The following is a 23,045-nucleotide window of genomic DNA, read 5'->3' on the forward strand; positions in this document are numbered from 1 at the left end:
TTAAGAAATTTATGATGGGAATGATCATCCCTCTCTGGAACATTATTAAAGCCTGGATCCTATCACCAGTCTTTGGTCAAGTCTAGAATTATGTAATCGCATATGTCCTCTAAGAAAGAAAATAACATGAAGACTTCATCATATGCTGATCTTGAAAAAGGGTGTTTTGACCTTTAAATAGAACCCCTCGAGTTGTATGCTTTTTACAAAATACATATATTTTCTTGTTCTCGGTGTAATGATAGATTGTGAAGATAAAGCAGTGGATATGCCATTACAAAGCAGTGATCAGCTTTGGAAAACCAAACCAAACTGGTTTGCCAGATTCCCACATTATCCTGCCTGGAGCCCTCAACTTTACTTCTCTGTGTGTGAAAGCCTCAGCTGGCTCTATTGATTTCTTAACACTGGCCCGAGAATGCTGAGCATAGCCCTTGTCTGGCAGTCTATCCGAAGCCAACACTCAGACATGTCTTCAGAGAACCATCTCCAGTGTTTTGTTTTTTTGTTGCTTTTTTTCTTGCTAGGGGCTTTTGCAAGCAGATGTAGTGTGTCTCAGAGGTTGGAAAGCTGATATCATCTGTGTTCCTATTGGATGGAAGAGAGTGAGGGTCTCTCCCGGGTCTCGGTTTCTGTCTCTCACCCCTGTTTGGATCTGGTTGGGCCTCTACGGGCTTCTGGCTGATGATAACCTCAGAGGAACCTCGGTCCATGACCTCACGGTCCACCCTAATCAGGTGGCTGGCAGATGGTATCTCGTTGCTTGCTTCGCCATGGTAGAGGTGGGCGCATATCTTCAAAACTGTCCCAGCCGAGCATGAAGCGATGCAAGCAGATTCAAATGGTAATTGCCGGGACTGTTTGTACAGTGCTTGACTTGTGTTTCTAAGTTTGTCCGTTATAAAAAAGAACCTTGTCATTTGAGGCTCAGACGATGGTTCGAAATGCGCATATTTTGAATCTTTTAAGTGCCCAATGTGAATTATTCATTTTTTTAACCCACGTTCACATAATGCTGCATTCAGTTCTCAGATGGGACGCTGTAAATGGTGTACTGTTTTGCAGAGGCTTGTATTTCGTTGCCTCCCTCTTTAACAAAATCAAAATGTATCCACTTCTCTAGAGCTTCAAGAGCTCCATGGCAGTGTTGATTTTTAAGTAGATCGAGATCTCTGGATTTGTTTGTTCCATGGTCTTGCTGAAGTTAGGCTTTGGTGCTTGTTTTTCTTTAATTACTGTTGTTTGATCAGTTTGAAACATTCCTGATGAAAGGAAGATTGTTTTTGCCATTCATCAAACCTCCATTTATGTCTCATAGACTGTAGATTTTGTTTTATCTTTTCCTTAATTGTCTTTGGTGTTTAACATTTGAATTCACAGGGATAGGCTTTTGTTCAGTAAGATAATACTGTTTTAGTATTATCTTATAGTAGTAGTATACTGTAATATCATTCTTAATGTGTGGTCAATTTCTCATTATCATTAGGCTTGTATCTACAGCATACAGCAAATGCTGTAACTGTTAACACTGCTAGATTTATAGATCTAGTACTAGCAGGGAACAATAAAAAAAACTATGTAAGTTACGTAAGATCATTTGGTCATTTTGACTTTTCTTTACATGAGAAAGAGCATACTTCTCCCAGACCCAGGTCTCCACACTCGAATGGCTTATAGCCAGGTTTGTCTTGTGAGAATGATCTAGTCTGCCATAGAGAACAAGGCATTCCTTCTTCTCTCACTGCCATGCCGAACAAAGTGTACTGTATCTGTGCTGACTTGCTGTCCCACAAGTTGGTTTATTTAATCATTGTTGCGCTTCCCTTAACAAAATACACGTTACGTAATGAGGTTATTTGTTTTTATGGCGTGGGGGGATTTCCCCGCAAGCATATGAGACAAGTACATGATGGTGTGATATTACTTTGATTACTGCTGATTTTGTCATTAAGCCGTATACTGCTGGCTTCTAGGCAGATTTGTGTGGTCTCCAACAGACAAGGGCTGTTGTTTTTCAACTATTTTTAATCAGGTGTGCAGGCATGAAACAATTACAGATTATGATGTAGCATAATAACGATAAGAATTCCATTTCAAATTTGATTCATGCCAATTATCATCGATAAATTGTGTCTATGTTTAAGCTGAACAATTAGAGCAAACAGTCAAGGTAACATCAGGACTGCATGTGTGGTTGTGCTTACAATTCCTCAAAGTAGTATTAATGATTTTGTGTATTTCAGTTGTATCTTTTTTTTTCATATATATTTATTATTAATATATTATCACTATAATACAGTACACTATCACCACTGTATTTCAGCAATACTATGGTAATGCAAAAAAATCATTTTGGTTACTGGTATGATGACATGTCTCCATATCATCCCATCTCTGCAGGGGCGTTATCTTGCCCGAAAGCAACTTTTAATGGAGGGAGGTGGCCAAACCCCAGGTCCTGATGATTCATCGCCGTCTTTAACCCTTCACAAACTGAACTCAGTGTAATATAGGCCATAGCCTGTGGGCCTGTATCATCTTTACAGAAACCAGCTCTCCTTAAAGAGGATGATGGCATGAATAATTTGCACATTGAGACCCTCAGTCTCCATATTGTCACGACTAATGATTCAAACATGTGAAAAATCATATCCGGAAGCAGGTGCCATGAGAGCTTGCTCCCTTAGTGCACTTTTGATAAATCTTTCATTCTACGGCTGTGTCTAAATAGCACAGAGTTGGATTTCAAACTCGTGTTCTGGGCAGCTTGTCCCAGATAACTTGGGGCAGAAGAATGACCCACTTAACTGTTACACTGCGTCTTTTGGCTCTGTTCACTCTGACACAGCGGTCCGCATAGCTCAGATGGGCTGTCTGTGTGCTGTGAGCGAATGATTTTCCTTTTCCAGGAAGTAATGTTTCATGACACACTTAATCACCATTATTATGACATGAGAAATATGATTAAAAAGTTATGTGTGAGAAGCAGAATAGATGATGTCGAGATTAAGAGCGCTAATGAATGTTAAGTGCATGCTGCCTTTGGCATCAAAGTCTCCTTTTAAAGGTTGGGGAGGGGGGAAATTCCAGGGGACAGTGAATTCTTCAAAGATAGAGATCCAGTTACCTCAAGCTCGATGCTGTCTCTGAAAGGATTTCACACACTCGTAGTGGACGTTGTTCCACGGCCTGCCATTTTTTTTACCATGTAGCGTCCAGGTGCATATTCAACGGAGGAGTAGAGAGTAAATGTAGAGAGGATAAATGCATGTGAGGGTCCAGCTGTGAGTGGCAAGCTAACGCGATTTTATGCTGTGAGAGAAAAGCGACAAGTGTCTTTGCATTCACAAGGTTTCCAGAGCCTTCTGTTAAAGATTAATTATAGATGATTAAGTGCTCTAAGTTGCTGAGGGAAAGACTAGTTTTAGGTGGTAGGTTCAAAATGGCTTTGTATATGTGTGGGAGCGAGTGTGAGTGTGTGATGCTGGTGGTTTCTTGGCTGTGTTCCATGATTTTGAAATTGCAGTTTGGATATAAAGAGCATAGTGGCCCTCAGGAATGGTGAGTGTGTTTTAGCTCTCTCTCTCTCTCTCTCTAGGCTGAGAGCCTCAATCAAAAAAGGAAACTTCATGACAAAACCACAGGAGAAAACAAGTGACTCATGGACTCTTCTGGAGCAGTAAAATCTGAAAACACAGGCATGATAAAATACTCATATCCTAAACACAGTGATGCCCCTGAATACTGTTTCTGCAAAGATCTACAGTTATGGCCCTTGAGATTTTTGAATCCTGAATCAAATGTCAGTGTGTCTTGGGGACTCCTGTATTAACATACATTTTGTAGACAAGAACGGATGGCCTTCTCAAGGCCTTTTCTAGAACACAGAAACAGTCTAGAATACCTTATTTAGTGCTTAAAGACTGAATATGTGCCTATATCACTAAGACCGCCAAAAGAAGGTGAATTATACTAGAACACATCCTTAATACACATTCGTTTTCTCTTACTGAAATCTCTCATCGCCTAATAAATAGTTGATCACAAAAGGGTGAGATTCACAAGAAATCTCAGCCGCCACAATAATATTGCCAATATCAAGCGTTATTATCATATATATAGATGAGAATCATCTGCTAGTGAAGGTTTCAGAATCTTTCAGATTCCACTGGCAGTGCTACAACAAAGACACACACACCACAACCTTACAACTATCAAGATACCCTCCTTCCTCTTTTATGTGGACATTCTGAGCGCCTGCGTACACCAGCTACACAGGTTGTTTGATGTAGACTTTGGAGAGGCCCACGATGCGGAGAGGAAGAGAGAGAGAGACCTCCGATGCTCCAGACTAATGATCTCTGGCCACGACTGTGGCTTTCATCTCTCCACGCCATGCCTGCATGTTTTTCTCCGCTTGCCGTCTATAGCGCACAAAAGGAGAGAGAACTGGAGCCACCTATTTCCCCCGTTCTTTTGTGCGGCGATATGGAGAGATCTCGCTGTGTTTGCCGTATGCTCATGCACGGTATTGTGCATACAGATGGAGCAGCGATATCAGGTCAAATTGCAGTGGGTGGAGGTGTGTGTGTGTGTGTGTGTCGGGGGCACTTCAAGCTTGCACAAAAGCATCTCTGGGTAATTAGGCTTGTTTGTCAAAGAAGGGGTGGGGACGGGGAAGTGGCAGCAGCAGTTTCAAATCATCATGTAAATGGAGACGGACATGGCATTTGGAGAGAGGAGAGAAGACACTGTAAATCGCCCAACTCCCAACAGTTTAACCTCTGTGACATTGACATATGAAACACCCATCCCCACCCACCTACCCCAACCAACCCCACCACACTTTTCCATATTATGGGGAAGCTAAGAGGAAGTGGGATACTCACATTGTTTGGGCTTGGGGATTTCTGTAAACATGCTACAGGGTTTAACAGATACAGTATGTAGGGTGATAAGACAATGTTTATCCACTGTATCCCTATACAGCTGGTTGGCTGTATACGCCACTGAAATCTTGGTCAGGTGCCGATTCTGGCTTTTCCATCAGAAAAGCCTACCACCACCCCAGTGAGAGGTACTCGAGGGCCACATAGGCCAGGCTGAATGTTGAATTTAATAACAGGCCACAGAAGAGTGCTGACTAATACGAACACTGGCTTTCCCAGCTGGCACTGCATTAGATTGATAATGCATTCTCTTTGCTCAGCTGGTGATGGCTTTATTGCATTTTGCGCGGAGGAGATTTCCTTAAGACCAGAGCAAACAAGAGGGAGTTGGTCATTTTGGAGCGCAGACACATGGGAAGCCGTTCTTTGGTGTGTAACATTCAGAGCCTGCATTCCATGACTGTGGTGCTGTTTACCCTCTGTCCTTACTCTGACCTCACTGTCAGTGATGGTGGGTAATGTTACAATAACACCGGGTTATTGAACTGTGGTGGAACAGCTGTAGAACTGAGGGCACTGGGTTGAGTGGGGTTTGCTATTGAGATTAGTGGGGGGTAAAGATGGCCTACTGAGATGTTCTCTCTGATGATTGAAACTTTGGAAAGGTTAGTGGAGGCTTGGAGTAGGCTAATCTGCTGGGTGTATGCTGTAAAATTGTTCACCAGACTGGTTAACACCAATGCTGTACTATTGTGTCCTCCAGTGAGATGAGTGGTTTGACTACTCTCAAATAAATCAAGCAAGTGACGATAATTGATATAATGCAGCCCATTAGAGTATCCTTACAGAAATATTTGCGGGTTTGGAGAGACACACAGTCGTCATTGCCACTTACTGGATTTATAACATGCTGTTCTGTTTAGAATGCAATTTCCTTCCACTTCCACTCAAAACAAAGATTCACAAACATGCTCGAGGGCTGTGAACGGAAGCATAAGGGTCGGCTTGCGCCCCAATAATAATTGAATAAAACTGTTGCCTAATGCATTTACCATCACCAGACAGTACAAGTACAGTAACTTTTAGTCCTTCCTCTCTCCTGTGCAGTCTCGCAAAACCCTTTATCGTCATGCGAAAATCAGCCACTGAATCAACAGCGTTTTGGAGTCACAACCTTGGCAAGTGATGCAGGCTGTCGGGGATGCAGCCAGTGCAACCGCCATACCGATGGTCTTATTTTGGGCTGCCTTAATCATAAAGTCTAGACGCGGAGAGTGGAACGCGCTCTTTTCCACCGGTCTCCGTCTCAGACATAGCGCAGGCTGCTTGGTTATCAGGGAGAGTCCAATCCCATTCTTCCTTCGGGGCGTTTTTTTTAGCATTGGTATGCGAAGCTGCCTGTGCGGAACACATGATCGTAGCGACGGAATCAAGGCAAGAAGACTCGGTGCACGCCCCTCTGTCTCGTGTCCTTTCTCCCTCTCTGTTTTCTCTCCCTCTCTCACTCGCTTTTTTTGCGCGTCTCAAAATGAATCTGGCCAGGGCTGTCATCATTGACGTAGGTCTCCGCCGACATCACTGGTGCTATGACAACAATGCTTCAGCCTCATCTCCATTCACAGTTCCTATTTTAGAGCTTTTCGCAGGAAGCTGCAAATAGGCAGTGCCGCTAAATTCTGCTTTTAAAAACACACTGCTGCCCTGTTTGAGTGGCTTTCCTCCCTGCTTTTGCATAAGTTGACTACCTGCAGAGTGAAATTTAACCCTTTACTTGCTGCGATTTCATTACAAAACGTAGGAACTCAACATGTTATGGCATTTTACATAATGTAAACCAGTACAATAGGTTTGATTGAATTAAATTAATCTCTATTGGTAGAAAGTATTAGACATTAGAAACTTGCATGCAGTGTGTGTGTGTATGTATGTGTGTGTGTCAGGGGGCAGGGCTCTTCCTCATAGGTGTGCAAACTGGGAGGGGTAACTGGGAGGATTTTTGTGCAAAAGCGTAGTTCCTTCCAACTGGGGAGTGTTGAGGCAATTAGATGGCAGATGGGGAGGAGGTCTTGGTGCACAGAGCAAAGGGGCGGACATTCCTGTTGGCGTTCACTTCAAGATATTTTTCTCTCCCTCTACTGAAGAAGGAGAAAGCAGACAGAGAGGAAGAAGACATGCAGGGAGGGGTGCAGTGAGAGAGAAAGAAAGAGAGAGAGAGATCCCTAACAGGCACACCCCCTCTCTCCCCTCAGTTCCTGAACTCATCCTCCCTCTCTCATCGGAGTCAGTGTGCAGAGGAGTTGTGTGAGAGAGAGGACTGTGGACTGCTGCCTCCCACCAGCATGGAGCTTGAGAGCTGCCGTTCACCCACATTTGGATTTCTCTTATAGCTCCCGCAGCCCTGGAAAGCACCACAGAGCCACTTGAAAGGTAAGACTCCCACATATACTCTCTCTCTCTCTCTCTCTCTCTCTCTCTCTCTCTCTCTCTCTCTCTCTCTCTCTCTCTCTCTCTGTCTCTCTGTGTGCATTGTTTTCATCTGTTTATCTGCCTCTTTCATGCCACTGCTGGCTGTTGGCTGTTGGCTGTTTTCCTGTATCAAAGCCTCTGTGTGTGCGTGCACTAGCACTTGTTTGAAACAAATGGCTTCTTGGCTTCATAGCCCCTCATTCTCAAAGGAGGTGTTAAGAGACAAGATAAAAGGTTTTTTTCAGAGCAGCTGCGATTTTCCCACTCTGTGTTAGATCTTTAGCTTCATCCGTATGTGCATTTAGTGTTCTATAGCATGACTTTTAATCTTCCTGCTGTCCATGAAAGTTTGTGAGGCTTTCAATGACTCTTTTGAGGAGATTATGGCTATTCTCTGGTCATGATCAAGTTTATAATAGAGGTTTTATTCAACAAGACACGGATTCAGTAAAGAGGTTGCGCTGTGTCTTGATTGCTTGATGATGGATACACAGACATGTATCTGAACTACAATTGTGTCAGACGATGCAAACACAGCTTGTTTGTGTGCATGCATGCATATGTGTTTGTGTGTGGATGTGTGTGAGAGAGTGTTAGTAAGTGTTTGGTTTGTGTGTGTCGTTGTAATGACAATGTGCAAAGAGTGTGGGGCCATTGTGGAGACCTGAGAGAGAAATGATGAATTGCAAATAAGCAAGATGGTCAAAGTCAAGGAGAATCCCTAAAGCACGTCCTGCTGGGATAAAGAGTGGGGGGGGGGGGGTAAAGGACTTTAGAAAGTGTGGAGGGGGTGGTGCAGGGTGGAATTCATTCCACACGTCTGATGGTTGTGTTGGTGTGAATGGACTGTGAAGACGGAGTTGGTGGGGGTTGGGGGGCCGTTCGAATTTGATCATCTGGTGGTTCCATAGTCATGGAAATGTCCCGGCCGTCAGTGGCTTAGCAGGCCACAAGGTTAGAACCTGTGGCCCCTGCCTCAGCGGTGCCTAAACAAGTGGTGGGGGTAGAACCGCAGTGCTTTTCAGTAAGGAGTGAGATTCTAAAATCCAGAAGCTAAAAAACAAATCTGTCTGTTGCCAAACAACCGGCTCGCGATTTTCACTTTAATTCGCCTGACACAATAGCTTCTTTTACAGAACGATACTTTGTTTAATTGCAACCTGCCCCTGGTTCCACCTCCATAATCTTGATCTAATTAGAAAGAAGAATAATCACAGCCACAAAGCTTTGCTTGTGAATCACTTTTTTTGGTAATACTCTTAAAGCTTGTATGATCAGAGACACAAAGCTTTCAGGGGCCAAAAATGTGACTGGTGAGATAAGTAATTTAAAGACGAGTAAGATAACAACACAGTTGATAATGAAAGTTACTGCTTGGGAGGATGTGCTTTGTTGTGTTTTGTGCATAGATCTGGGCCTCGTCTGACATTGTCTCAGCCTCTCTGTGCGCGTTAGCTTCCTCTCTGGGACCTTAAGCTATCCGTTCTGTATTCCTAGTATAGACATTCACACCTCATTCGTTCCTCGTCACAGCTAATAGTGAAACTCCATTACTGTGGTAGCAACTTCTAAGGACTAGCTATTGTGACAAGTGAAAACCTGCATTGTTAGAACCCCCACCACCTCCCCAAGTCGCAGTGTTTGCCTGAGCCATTGTTTTTCCCTTGGCCTCCCTTACTTATCTGACTTGGAGGTTTTTACGACCGTGTGGCCATTCCTGGCATATTTGCTTGTCAACAGCTGTGAGTGATGTGTTAACACTCCAGCTGTGATGAGAAGGCGAGGAGGTGCACGGATAACCACACGATGCGCTCGTGTTTGTTTTCACTCACCGCTTCCTCTCTTCTTCAGCCGGCTCCTCTACGGCAGAGTTGTTGTTCTCATTGGGAATTTGGACTGGGAAGAAGAGAAGCAAAGGCTGTATCCTTCTGTCTCTTCCACGTTAGCACACATTGCCTTTGTCAGTTCTCATTTCACTCCAGTTCCTTTTTTTTCGTATTTGAATGCCAATGCTATGTGACAAGTCACAGACACAGACACACACGCACACACACACACACACACACACACACACATGTATTTTGACATCTACAGTGTGACGAAAAGTGTTGCTTTAGGGCAATGTGACTCTGTTATCAGACAGAGAACAGGGGGTGTCATTGTGCCGTGGCGGTGGTGGTGGAGGTGGTGACGGAGGCAATGGAAATCAGAGGCTGTGCTGCTCTGAGAGGGATGTGATCCGGGCCGCTTGGAGCGCCCAGACGCATTTCCACGCGGCTTTGTGTAGTCATGTGTGCAGAGACCTAGACCAGTCACGCCTTGCTGCACAGTCCCGTCTTGGGGGACGGGGGATGGGGGCGGGCAGGAGGGTGTTGTGGAGCTCCCTTGGCTTAGCGTGCTGGAGATAGCGCAGGGGTAGTCTCTGTGGTTTGGTGGGTCCTATCTGGGTATTTGATTTAGCTAATCTCTTCGGTGTGCTTCCCCCTTCCATCATGCAGGTAATAAAAACAGCAGATGTTACCACAGAGACAGTGCGCTTATGCTCTAGAAACAAAAAAAGCACACACACACACACACACATACACAGAGAGAGAGAGAAAAACAGAAGTTGTTGTCAGGCCAGGAAACTTGGCAACGCACTCTAGAACTTTTGTTTTGTGCCCATAGCTTCCTGGCCTTGAAATCATAGCAATTTGCGAGTAGGAAGAAGAGATGAGGTAGTCTTTCTTCCTTAGAAGGCATGCATTCTATTGAGACCTTGTTCAGATGAAAAGGATGACCTAAAGTATATCAGGTGCCCATGTAATTATGGTGTAATTATAGGGTTTATTTGTTAGAGATGATAATCACTGGAATTTTTAATTATCAATATCAACTTAGCACTTTATTGTATTATGCCTTATTTGGACATGAATCCATAACATAACCACCCAAGGTGAATTTATTTGTTTTTGTTGTTAAAAGGTATACTTAAAATTGACCCAGATGTGCATCATCTCTATGGTAGTTCCTGCAAAGGGTTACGTAAAATAACTGTCATTTGTCACAGCAGTACACAGATGGAGTTGGCCTGATATTCCTACTCACTGACCTGGAAGCAACGGAACCCTGGGAAGCCATGCACATTCACATAAGTGGAAACACATTATTGCTAAATGAATGCTAAACTTTCCCCCTTCACTGCTGTTTTGGAGCCAGTATGTCAAATGCAGTTGCTAGATGATCCTTATGTGTGAAAGTGAGTATAGCGTTGGTGTTAAGTCTGGTTTGTAAGGTATACATATATACTGTATGGCAGTGGATGAGTTGAGGTTGCCATAATCCAAAAACACAAAAACACAGACGCTGGAGGTCTTGTGGTCTCCTCAGTACAGATGTGAAGTAGCACCTTTGTGTGTTATTGCTTGGCTGGTATATGGTAGTCAGTTGTTGAATGGTAGCTGAAGGTGACATTGGTGCCCTTTTGCTAACCCTCGTCCCAGCAGCTGTTTGAATTGAATCTGACTTGTTTTTGTTTAATTTTGTAGTGTAGTCCCCTTATTGAAAAGTGTTGACTGTAATATGGTGGGAGATCTAGGCATAGATCACTGTGTTGTTGTTATTGGTCTCTGCTCTTGTAGTCTGTAGTTTAAACTGTACCATTCATTTCCTTACTATCCACTGACTTAACCAGGCTCACTATTAAGTCCTGCATCCAGTTATTAATGCTACCAGATGTGCAGGGTAATTGGATTATACAACGGATGAAGGTAAAGTTCACTTACGGTTCTGGCAAGTCAAGCCAGTTTGGACTATGTGTCCAACCTACTACTTGTCTAGCCTAATTATACACTGCTGTAAAAAAAGCAAACAAAAGCAATGGTAAGGTACATAGAATTTCTATCAAACAATTTCTCTCATTCTTTGTGCCACAAAGGCTCTATGTCCTTAACTGAGTGGAGCACAGTGAAAAAAAAAAAAAAAACACGTCCCCAAATCCGTTGGGAGGGTGGGGTACCTGTCAGACATGCTTTAATCTGAGTGCGTTCTGTCGCTTGTGCGTGACATTCTTGCCTGGCATTAAATGAAAACAGATGCATCGACTTGGCAGTCCCACTTTGTTATCAGGGGTCCATTGTATTGTCTTTCAAGGTGTGGAACTTCCCTACTCTCCCCTTCCCAGCACACCCCCAACCAAACTACGCCGAGCCATTTTTCATTCTTTGGATCCGATTCTCCCCCAACCCCCTCCTTACTTCACTTCACTTCACTTCACGGCCACAAGCTTCCCTTCCACAAGGGATGGGGGCCATGAAAGCACTTTTTCATCTCCCTGTTGTTTCCCAGGAGGTGCTTGGGCTTGCCTCCTCGTCCCATTAGTGTCTTTTTAAGTACTTCAAAGACCACCACCGGGCATCCAGTCTGAGCTCAGTCAAAACTAGCATGTTGTGCTCTTGTAATTGCATTGAGATGATTGGAACCCGCTCTCTCTATATATACACGGCACTGGCCATCAATCTCATCACAACTAGTGCATGGTTTCACAGATGCATCCAAGCCTAGCAGTCAGGTTGGCATGTGTGGGAGTGAGGGAGTCTGTGGGGCTATGAGGTTGTTAGGTCATGGCTGGGCACATGGTTGTTGCTTCAGTAAACAGCGACTCTCTGCAGCCACCTGGGACCACTGAGATGAGGTCAGCAAGGCCACTGGAGGCCCGTCTGCAGGTCTCAGTCGTGCTCCTCCATGCGTTGACATTGCCTGGATGGGTGCAACCGCAAGAGGAGGTCATTTTGGAGGTTTACAAGGTCAAAAGGTGTGGAGTAGATTTTTTTTTTTCTAGGGCCTTGAATGAGCTGGCCTTAAGTTATTTACAGGGGGCGCTTTGATAGGCGTGGGGGGAGGCGTTGATAACAAGCGTGTCCAATTGACTTGTAGGTGGGGTGTTGGAGGAGACCTGATGGGAAGCCTCCTGAGGTGCCTTTGTCTTTGTGAGACAGGTTGTTACAGGAGAGCTCCTTTTACATGGAGAGACATTCTCACCTCGCAAACAGAACTCCAGCTGATAATGGTGACCCATCATCAATCAAGCTTTGTTAGGGAAGCCTCAAATGAACCGTAGCTTTGGTTTATGTCCCCCCACATCCTCTCCAGGTCAGTAAAGTGATTTTTTAAAAAGAAATGGCAAAGCCCTTTTAACCATCAGCGAATAAAAAACTTGAAACTCATGCTAAGAGTCAGCAGCACAATTTAAAAAAAAAGTCTTCAGAGGGAGCCATTTGAAATGGTGAAAATGGAGGAGATAATTGATAGGCTTTAGGAAGAAGCCAAACTCCCAGCATGCGAGCAGTCAGGCTGTCAGTATTTAAACCACATTACTTTCCCCGATGCTGCTGGAGATGAATTATAAATCGAGCCAAATGGATTTGCATGGGGCCAGGATGCTCCAGTGACTGCAGCAACAGCAGAGCTAGTGGTGGCAGCAGTGGCGGGGTCCATCTCCTTTCATATTGCAGTCTCCGACAGGCAACTTGATTGTCGACTTGTGCCGTTTTCATTGCCTCTGAAAGCCCCCAGCTGTTTCTCATTCAAGGTTTCTACGGTTACGGATCAAATTTAGAAGGCAGATCATCCCCCTTTCCTGTACAAAAAAAGCGAAAGAGGAGAGAAAGCCGCACCATGGAGGTAGCCTGGCCAGGACACTTTGGAACACTCTGTGAAGGATGGCGTGATTGATGGAGAAAGGCAAAAACAAGGCAAATTTCAAGCCCGTCTGGCCCAGGGTCATTTGCACACTGGGGGGTCATCCTCGACCTGGGTCCTTGTGCTGCTGCCGGTGTTGTCTCATGCAAATATGTTGGCATGACGAGCGGCACCGACCGTGGCTGTAGTCACGTCGTTCTTGCCAACTGGCTTCTCCTGCCAGAGCGATGTCATATGCTGTGATTTTTTAAAAGGGAGACGGGAGACGGGAGGAATTCGTCTGGGTCTTGATCTGCAGTCAGAAGCCTGTCTGTCATTTTAATGACTTACACACTGACACTTGGTTTTCATCAGACACTGCTGTATTGCTTGGCACTTGTACAGTAAAACGAGGCAAGACTTCTAACCTGCTGCCTTGAAGGTGTTAACTAACTTCAGCTGGGGGGAGTGTGTGTCTTCTGAGCCAAGGGTGACACTTCTCCCATTCTCTACCTTTTGAGTGGTGAAAACTACAGTGTTCTTCTCCCTTTTTATTCCCACTCCATGGGTATGACTTGAACACAGGAAAGCGGTTGGAAAAGAGGCAAAAATAACAGGATATGCACAATTATCCTCTCCAAGGATGAATTAATCCCATTCTTGTTGAAAGGAGCAAAAGCTCCTAGCGTTACATAACTGTTGGATTTTCATCCATCGTAAAAATACACCAAACTAAGGGTTTTTTTTTACACCAGAGAGCATTGAAGAGCAATACCTACTGTAGGGCTGTTAACTTTTATTTCCACTGGGAATGGTGCTTGTGCCAGTGTGAGAAATGGAAAAAGTGCCCCCTCTTCATAGGGAAAACATATTGAAAGCCATGAGCCGCTTTACATGCATAATTAGGCTGCTTTTTATCATTAATTATTACGCTGGAAAACTTGTTATGTTTTCACACTTTTAATCATGTATAACCCTTAATGAATCATTGAGCCATTTATGTGAAGCCACTTAGGTGGAAAAATGCATGTTAGGCTGTTTAGCCACTTTTCAGACATTAACAAGATTTTTTCTCATATGGTTATTTAGCTTGGCGTTTAGTGTAGCTATTTATATGATGGCTTCTCAAGGGTTGGAAAAGGATTCTTTTGTCTCTCCTCTCCTCACACACATGCACAAAACACCCATAACACACTCTGGAATGCCTTTTCAGGTGGTTTGTGCAGCCAGTAAGCTCTTTCATCGAAAATCCATAAGTCAGGTTTTGGCTGTTGGGCAAAAGTATTAATTTTCCTTTCCTCAAACTGTAGCCGCATCTTGACATTCCTCGTCCTTGGGGATCAGGAGGGGGAGAGGCACTGAGGGGAAAGGAGGGGTGGGGAGGGCGCAGGTCGTACCCCCAGGCCAATTTCGTCTCCCCTCCGTGTTCCAACAGGCCCAGGTATTTGTCAAATAGAAGTGGTGAGCGCATCGACTACCCCCCTAATAACAGAGCTGTGCTCACCTCTTGTCAGAGAATTCTTTGTGGACAACCACATAAGTACAGTGGTGCAAACATTTCATCTTGCGGCATGCGGTCTGCTTATTTCAGCACAATATGCATGAGCAAGGTTGACCAGTGTGTCAACCGCATGAAAACCCTGCCACATAACCACATAATAAGGACCACCTCACGCCTTTGCTATCCGCAGGGGACAGTCATCATTTCCTGTTTGTCCTTCAGAAAATGGTCCTACTTACACACACCCCGTATCTGTCTGAGTTGGAGAGCTAAAACATGTTTTGTGAATGTGAAGTGCCCAAACAAAAAGAGCAACCCTTGTTGGATTGTCTGCGGTGCGGTGCTTAGCACATGATCCATGGGTTTGCTGAGACCGTAGCCCAGCTGCCTCCCTCTCTCCCCCGCAGCTGTTCTCCACGAGAGCTTGTGTTCCACCGGCGCCACGTCCCAGCCTCCAACACGCCTCTGGCAGAGTTACAGAGACAGAGACAGAGAGAGAGAGACAGAGAGAGAGAGAGAGAGAGAGAGAGAGAGAGAGAGAGTGGGGGAGAGAAAGGGTGAGACACTTGAGAGGAGACCTGGTTGCAAAACAACACTCATCTGTCCCACAACACACTACAAAAGCGCTTCACTCAAACGAGCGCATTCAGCGCGGCTCCACCTCTCAAATAATTTATTATTTTCATCAGACGCTTGTTTAGCCTCCGGATAAAATGGGCTCATTGTTGTGGGCTCCTCGTAATGTATGGCAGTCATTTGGCCCATTGATAGGTGGCAGTTTATTTTCCATCCACAAGGGTGGCATGGTGTGACAGGCCCCGTTAGGAGGCAACTCAAAAGAGGATGCCACCCTCCCCGCGTGCTTTACGACCCCACTTAGGGGTGGCATAAATGGTCGGGTGGCATCTCTTGAATGCCAAGTGTCACCCTGATGCCACAGTGTGGTCTCCACCAGCCCACAATAAACCCATTCTTCCCCTTCAGTGGTGGGTGGCAGGAATGCTACCCTGCTTGTTTATGTCATTAGCTGAAGTTTCCTACTTGCATTAAGCATCACATAAACTGCTGAACATGTTTTTTCTCTGCTTTGGCCCTGAGGTTCAGAAGATAGAAGATTAGCTAATAAAAGAGCCTGTTATCTAAGCATTAGGCAGTATGATTGGGACCATTATCCTACTCTTTCACATGCCTCAAGGATGACTGTTCTTATTTGGAGAAAGGGAGAGGGAGAGTGACTTTGCAGATTTTCAGCCATTTTGAATAATCTAGGATGGTGTGCAGAGACTGATACTTTGCATCAGTTCAGAGAGGTCAAGCCGATTAAATGTGCTGCAGAATGTTTCCTCTCGCTCTGTGAACTTTCTTGTTTCATTTATTGATAGATAAGAGATAGTGGTGGAGAAATAATGGGAGAGAGAGAGAGAGAGAAAGAGAGGTTGATACAGTCAACACAGCGTGAGCACAACAGCTCTTCTGAAATAAAAGCCAGTTGCTCAGCACAGCGGGTTGCTCCGAGACTGTCATCCGCCATCACTGTAGAAAAGGGTGTCAGTTTCCACTCAAACCTCTAAATGGCTGACCACCATCCCCCCCAGAGAACCCCGCCTCATCTTCACCACCTTTTCACCCCTCACAGCACTCTCTCTCCTGCTTCCATCGCTCCCTCCTCTCTCTCTCTCTCTCCTCTCTCTCTCCCCCTCTTTCTGTGTCTACTCTTTTCCCACCACTGCGCTTCTACTTGCTGTTCATCACCCCGTGTCCCACAAAAGAGTTTGCCTTGTTGCCTAGGGAACCATTAGAGAATTTCTCTGTATTTGCACTTTTCTTAGGTTCCTGCAGGTCCATATAACCCCCAACACTCCCACAACAGGGAACACACACACACACACACACACACACACACACACACACACACACACACACACACTTTACCCTTTTCTCCTCCAGTGAAGGACAGAACTTCCCATATCCAGATAAAAAATGCCCAGCAATCACATGAGTGGACAAGGGAACCGATAAATAAAGTCATTGTCCCCCAAGGGACAGTAAGTGCACAGGGACATGTTTCCTGCAAACCAGCACAGTTCCGCACGCATCCCTCTGCTTTCCCCACTTCAGTCCCCAAAGACTGGGGGCCATTCCAACATACGTTAGGGAATGACTGCACTGGTATTTGAGCTCTTGAGTAGGCCTACCCGCACCCTGTTTCTGTTTTTGCCCTGTTTTCTCTGAAAGCACAGGAAGAGAAGAAAAGAACACTCCTGTGTGGCTGGAGGGAAATGGACTTGATTCAACATCAAAGTTTTAGTGCTGCAGTACCTGGAAGGAGTGGTAGTGATGGAGATGGTGTTGAGGTGTGTGTGTGTGTGTGTGTGTGTGTGTGTGTGTGTGTGTGTGTGTGTGGAATGGTCGGGGGGTGTGGGGATGTAGAATGACCCTTAGAGAGGCAAGGCAGGGAGGGAAGACAGAGAGAGAGAGGGGGGAACAGGGTCAGCTCCTGGAGCTTACATAACAACTCCCCACTCCACTGCAAGCTTGAGTGCATATGCAGAAGAGCAGGACCCTGCTCCCACTCTCCCTCCTTCCCTATCTCTCTCTCTCTCTCCTCTACTCTCTCCCTCCTTCTCTCATACTGCCTCGGCTACACGCAGAGATAAACAATGGTCCCGAGGGCCTGTCGCTGAAAAATAGAAACAAACCATCCGCACAAAGGGAAACACAGACAGAACAGAATGAAAAACAGACAGAGACAGAATGAAACATCCACTGCATCATTGTCACTCCATCATCTGAACCAATCAGAATGCGGCTGTGCTCTGGTTGGCATTGCCCTTTGAGAGAGAGAGTGATCGGAGAGCTTGAGAGAATGCAGAGACTGCAGAGCCTTGAGGTAACCCAAATGCTCACTATGGCATACAGAGAGTACTAGCTTGACCAAAGTGGCCCTTTTCCTCTAGCACTTTAGTCATTGCTCTGGTAGCGAAGTTCACAGCGTTACATTTGTTTTTGCTCATTCAGCATTTTAGTTTACTTTAAAGTGTCTTACAGTGCAGGCAGAGCAGAGACAGCCAGTGGGAGGCAGAAATGTGACCTTGGCCTTGATTCTCTCCACTTCCCACGTGCAGCACTTTATAGTTCCCTGATAAAAACATCTGGATTCCATGCTATTGTATCGGGCAGTACAGAAACAGGGGAAAAAATAAAACTACCTCACGTTCATTTGGGATATCCTACATGGCCTGACACTGGCCAAGCCTCTTTCTCTCTCTCCCTACCTCCGTCCCTCCCTCCCTCTCTCTCTCTCTTTATCTCTCTCTCTCTCCCTGTCTCTCTCTGTCTCTATTCCTCCTCCCTGCTGTGAAGCAGCTTGGCCTGTCAGAAGCAAAGGACTGTTTATCTCTGAGCCCTAATCAGGGATGGCTGATTGGGGAGTCAGAGTGACAGCAGCAGCCCTGGGTAGGGGGCGTCTCAGTCTTGACCGAATGAACCTCACACTTGTCAGACTCACGCTGTGCTTCTCTTCTCTTTAGTCTTCTAGCTGTTTTAGAAAAGAATCTTCTTCTCTCTCTCTCTCTCTCCATATCCCTCTTTCACTCTCAACCTAACCTCAGTCATCCATCCCCCTCCCCTTCCTCTCTCTTTCTCTCTCTCTCTCTCTCTCTGTCTTTCCTCTCTCTCACCTCTCCCTCTCTGTCTCTCTCTCTCTCGACCCCTGTCTTTCCTCTCTCTCTCTCACACTCTTCTCCTATCTCTGTCAGAATGGCGATGGATGCGTACAACTTAATAGGATTAAGATAAAGGCAGGGTGCTGCATTATGGCATTTTATACAGCAAAGCTGATTAAACCAAACTGTTACTGCAGCGTTACTTTGGAGTCGGGACACAGCGCCACTTCTCGCTCCGGAAGATTCTCTGACCTTTTTAGTGACACGCTGACAGGAGTGACATTCGCCGGGTAAACCCACATATCAGATGAATAGCGTTGACATCTTTACTGCGCAACCACTGGAGCCTATCTTACTACAAGTGTGAAGAGAAAGTCGCAGAGGCAGCATGTGGTTTCCATTGTTGCTTTTAGTGTGTGTGTGTGTGTGTGTGTGTGTGTGTTCTTAGTAGTAGTAACCACAGATCTCCATATTTGAAACCACACTCGAACTGACACAGACTCTTGCGGGAGGGGTTTTTTGGTAAGCTGGCACCATCATGTTTCATTTGGGTAAGGAGCTCAGAGCTCCTTCATGTGTGTGGTCCTCGCCACAGCTCCACACTCAGCTCTTTAATCTTTCAGCTTTCTGCAAAGTGTTCTTAATTCTTTCTCAGGATGACTAGCACACACACACACACACACATTTCTGATTTTGCATTCATCCCAGCGTAGACCCCTTATTGTAATTATGTGCATAGAAATAGTTTGTGCCCGAGTGCGTTTTAACAAGACATATTCAGTGAAGCTGCTTGGAGTTATTGCCCTTGTGTTTTGGGTTTCCTCAAAAGTAACATGTTTCTCTCCTCTCTCTCTCTCTCTCTCTCTCTCTCTCTCTCTCTCTCTCTCTCTCTCTCTCTCTCTCCTCTAGAGCTTTGCAGTCCATTCATCCCCTCAATCCCAGTGCAATGCCTTTTCAGTGGATGCATCTTCAGCTCGATTCGACATGCCAGTGAACTCATTGCTATTCCGCTGGTTTGTATGTAAATCAATTTACAGCTCAGATGCATATTAATGCGCCATTCCCTTGCCATGTACATATTCATCCTGAATAATCAGACAGATTTATTCCTGCCTACAATCAGACAGACTGATGCATTCTGCCTCCGAGAAAGCTCTGTCATGAGATTAGTCTTTGGTGAAGTGTAAAAGTGTTATTTCAGATGAACAGCTATTCTTTGATATTGTGTATTGTTGATTCAAGTGTATGTCAGTGTTGGTTCTGTACCATCGGGACCTGTGTGCCATTTTCTCTGTGTTGTTTTCTTACTTAGCTGACTTGTTTGTTTACTTTTTATTTGGCAAGGCTACAACAGGCTGATTTTGCCCTCTGCCAGCAGAAAAGCATTAGCCCTAAAAGCCTAGAAATTAATATTCTGTCCCGCCAACCTGTATCCCCTTCCTTCAACCTGTAGATTCCTCCTTTATCCACTTAATGCCATTCAGTTTTTGATATTCTCAGAACGTGTGTTGTGTCAGGCTGATTTTCTCCCATGTTCCTCTCTGCCTGTGTAGATGCTGAATCATGGGTAATGTTGAGAGCCAAAACGGAGACCATGCGTACTACAGGGGTGGACACGGCCACTTGTCCCGCAAGCACATGTCCCGCTCTCTGCGCATTTCCAACAAGCAGTCGCGTCACCCCCGCCATCACGCGTGCACGGGCAAGATGGAGCACCGCAACTCGGAGACCAGCACGCGCTCCAGCAGCACGCCCAGCATCCCGCAGTCGCTGGCCGAGAACGGCCTGGAGCCCTTCAACGACACCAACCTGCTGTCCGACTTCAGCAGCCCCATCTGGGTGGACCGCGTGGCCATGAACCTGCGGCCCGTGTCCTTCCACAATGAGCTGGCCAACCCTCCGGAGTACGGGGGCGGAGGCGGCGAGGCCAGCAGCCCGGCCGGAGGCCCCTCCCCAGGGGAAGGTGGGGACGCTGATGCAGCCACCTTTGTAGCTATGAGGACCAGGGACGGACCCCGAGAGTCGGGTGCGGCCACGTTCAAAAAACGCCGCTCCAAGTCGGCGGACATGTGGCGAGAGGACAGTCTGGAGCTCTCGCTGTCGGACCTCAGCCAGGCGCACCTGACCAGCACGGAGGAGATCGTGGACGCGGCGGACTTTGCTCTCTGTGATGACCGGCTCCAGTCCAGCCCTCGCGGCCTGGAGCTGCTGGACCCTGTCGACCGCGCCAACTCACTGGACGAGCTCTACGGGCCCAAGAGCCCCGGGTGCCGGCAGACGAGCAGGCGCTTTGCCAAGTGGCACAAGGCCGCTGTGACCCCCGGCGGCGAGAGCGAGGACGAGAAGATGCTTTCTCCCGCGGAGGACGATGGGAGTGCCTACGGTGCCTACACCCTGCCGTGTCGGCGCTCACACTGCCTGTCTGAAGGACTGACCAATCACCAGGCAGCTATGTCTGCTAGTCGACGGGCACAAACTATACAGGTAAGAAGGGTGTGTACTTAGTAGAATAGTAATGCTAATGCAAAGGTTACGATGACTAGGGATTATTAAGCCTGCCTCTCACAAATCTCATATATAGAGCCATATGTGCTATGTAGTTGTGGGATGAAGCTGAAGGTTAAGTTTGATGTTCTTGTGTGTGCGCCATTACATAAGCTTTAGCTTATTTTTGTAAGTTATAGATACCCATGAGAATTTCTCAGTATGTTGATGCCGAACAATCACTGCATAATCAGGAAGTTCACTTGTACAAACAAAAACAATCGCTCCAAAACAACTCCTCCCACTATTCAAATGGGAAACATTAAAGCTGCAGAGATTTTTTTTCCCGAATTTTTGATGAACAGATCCCCTTCCACAGTGGCACACTGCACTACCACCACACCCCCCCCCCCCCCCCACCGCCCCCCAAACCAAAACAAATTAATACATTTATTCATTCAGTTTTTATTCTCCGGCTGTTATACCACCCACTGCCCATTTTCCATTCTCTCCCCTGCATGAAGATGTGAGCTGGTCGGCCCATGCATACGTGTTGTGAATGCTCCCAGTCGTTCTCATCACCATAGAGGACACAGATCTGACTGGGCGAGGAACAGAACACAGACCTTGAATACAAAGAAAAATCCCCCCGCACTCTATAATGAGGTCCGGAGTTGCTTTCCATTCAGTATGAAGGTGGTGAAATATTGATCTACAGTACCTGTGTAACCTCACCCCACTAATGTAATGTAATGTAATTGACATGTCAATAAGGGGAGGAATGAGGAAAGCTGGTGACGGGGCCTAGTTGTGTTGTTTCAAGTTTGCCCTCATAGCACACGTGTGTGTGTTGTTTTTAATGCCGTGGGATCTACATGCTCTGAAGTCATCCACAGCGTGAAATGTGGAGTTCTGTTGTTATGGTAATGAGATGGAGAGAGAGGAGATTGTGTGTGTATGAGAGAGAGAGAGACAGAGAGAGAGAGAGGGAGGGAAAGTCTGCACGTGCATATGTGTGTGTGAGAATGTTTTTGTGCCTACATGGGTGCCTGTGTGTCTGTGTGTGAAAGGGTATGGTTGTGTGCCTGTGTGTGTGTGTGTGTGTGTGTGTGTGTGTGTGTGTGTGTGTGTGAGAATGAGAATGCAGGTGTGTGTGTGTGTGTGTGTGTGTGTGTGAGAATGAGAATGCAGGAGTGAGTGAACATGGGCCCTCTCCCAGTGTAGTGCCGCCAGGGCCTGATGAATGGAGCCCTGGGGCGCCCTGGTGCTGTCATGTGACCAGGCCGCCGTAGATCCCTCCGTGGGATGGGACCTCCTTAATCTCCCGCCACCACACCCCCTCACTACCCATGTTAGCAGGAGCATGCCAGGCATACAGAGTGGCATTGTACGAGCCAGCCGGCTCAGTTTGTACTCTTGGGGAGGCTCACAGACCTGCCTCAGGCTAGATCTATAGGTTCTATCCTCTCAGGGGGCTTTTTTCATACGTCTATCCCCTAACATGGGCAGAGTAGCCCTGTGACATGTGTTAGGTAGATTTATCATCCGATCTGGACCGCTGTCTCATTTAAAGATGGTGTTGTCGTCAGAGGTGCGAGTGGATTTAGAGGTGAGTTGCTGGGAGTGTGAGTTGAATCATGGGTTTTGAGTTTTGTGTATGACTGGTGTTTGTTTTGTTTATTCTGTCTGTCCACACACACACACACCTTCCAGGATGTCACTGGGGAGGGAAGCGAGTATGACGACAGCGGCATCGATGCGGTTACAACCGATGCCGAGCAGCCGCTCCACCACCAGTCTCGCCGCTGCAAGACCATGTCGGCCTCCTTCTCCATGTACTCCGTGCCGGGCCGCAGCGCCTTCGCCGGGAGTGACAGCGCCAGCTCCAGCAGCGGTGGTGGCACGGGCGGGGACGCCGGCGGGAGCAGTGGCAGTCGCGGCGTCCGCGCCGGTCGCGGCGAGGGCGGCAGCGTCCAGGGCGTCTACGAGAACTTCCGCCAGGAGCTGGAGATGAACCGTTGCCAGGGCGACGGGCCCGAGGAGATGGCGTCGGCCCTGAGCGACGAACAGAGCAGCGGCACCATGAGTTCCGCTTACCAGGCCGACCCGCTGCTCGCTGTGGCCCAGGGGACAGTGCGCAAGGCCGGCCGGCTCGCCGTCAAGAACTTCTTGGTCCACAAGAAGAACAAGAAGGTGGAGCTGGCCACACGCCGCAAGTGGAAGAGCTACTGGGTCTGCCTCAAAGGTGGGTGGTGAGGGCTCTGACCTGCTCTGACTTGGGTTTAATATGGGTTAGAACATTCAAATATAAAACTTGACTTTCAAGAGGCTTCTTCCCTATCCACAAAATGATTCGGCTTATTTCACTTATTAGATCTACTT

At 46.6% G+C, this 23,045-nt stretch overlaps 1 protein-coding gene across 6 annotated transcripts in view; it reads left to right on the forward strand.

Moving 5' to 3' along the window:
• The window catches only part of tiam1b (TIAM Rac1 associated GEF 1b), a 53,603-nt gene that overhangs the window by 1,304 nt on the left and 29,254 nt on the right, over positions 1-23,045 (forward strand). For 2 of the 6 annotated variants that reach the window (XM_048264577.1, XM_048264569.1), the window contains exons 1-5: positions 822-844; positions 7,139-7,316; positions 19,089-19,192; positions 19,733-20,663; positions 22,377-22,908. In XM_048264577.1, coding sequence (XP_048120534.1) covers positions 19,743-20,663; positions 22,377-22,908 — 1,453 coding nt within the window. In that variant the 5' untranslated portion in view covers positions 822-844; positions 7,139-7,316; positions 19,089-19,192; positions 19,733-19,742. Of the gene's footprint in view, positions 1-821; positions 845-7,138; positions 7,317-19,088; positions 19,201-19,732; positions 20,664-22,376; positions 22,909-23,045 lie in introns of those variants that run through there. The other 4 variants (XM_048264572.1, XM_048264571.1, XM_048264570.1 and 1 more) reach the window with 4 other exon arrangements.

Source organism: Alosa alosa, chromosome 15, assembly GCF_017589495.1.
Source record: "Alosa alosa isolate M-15738 ecotype Scorff River chromosome 15, AALO_Geno_1.1, whole genome shotgun sequence".
Lineage (NCBI taxonomy): Eukaryota > Metazoa > Chordata > Actinopteri > Clupeiformes > Clupeidae > Alosa > Alosa alosa.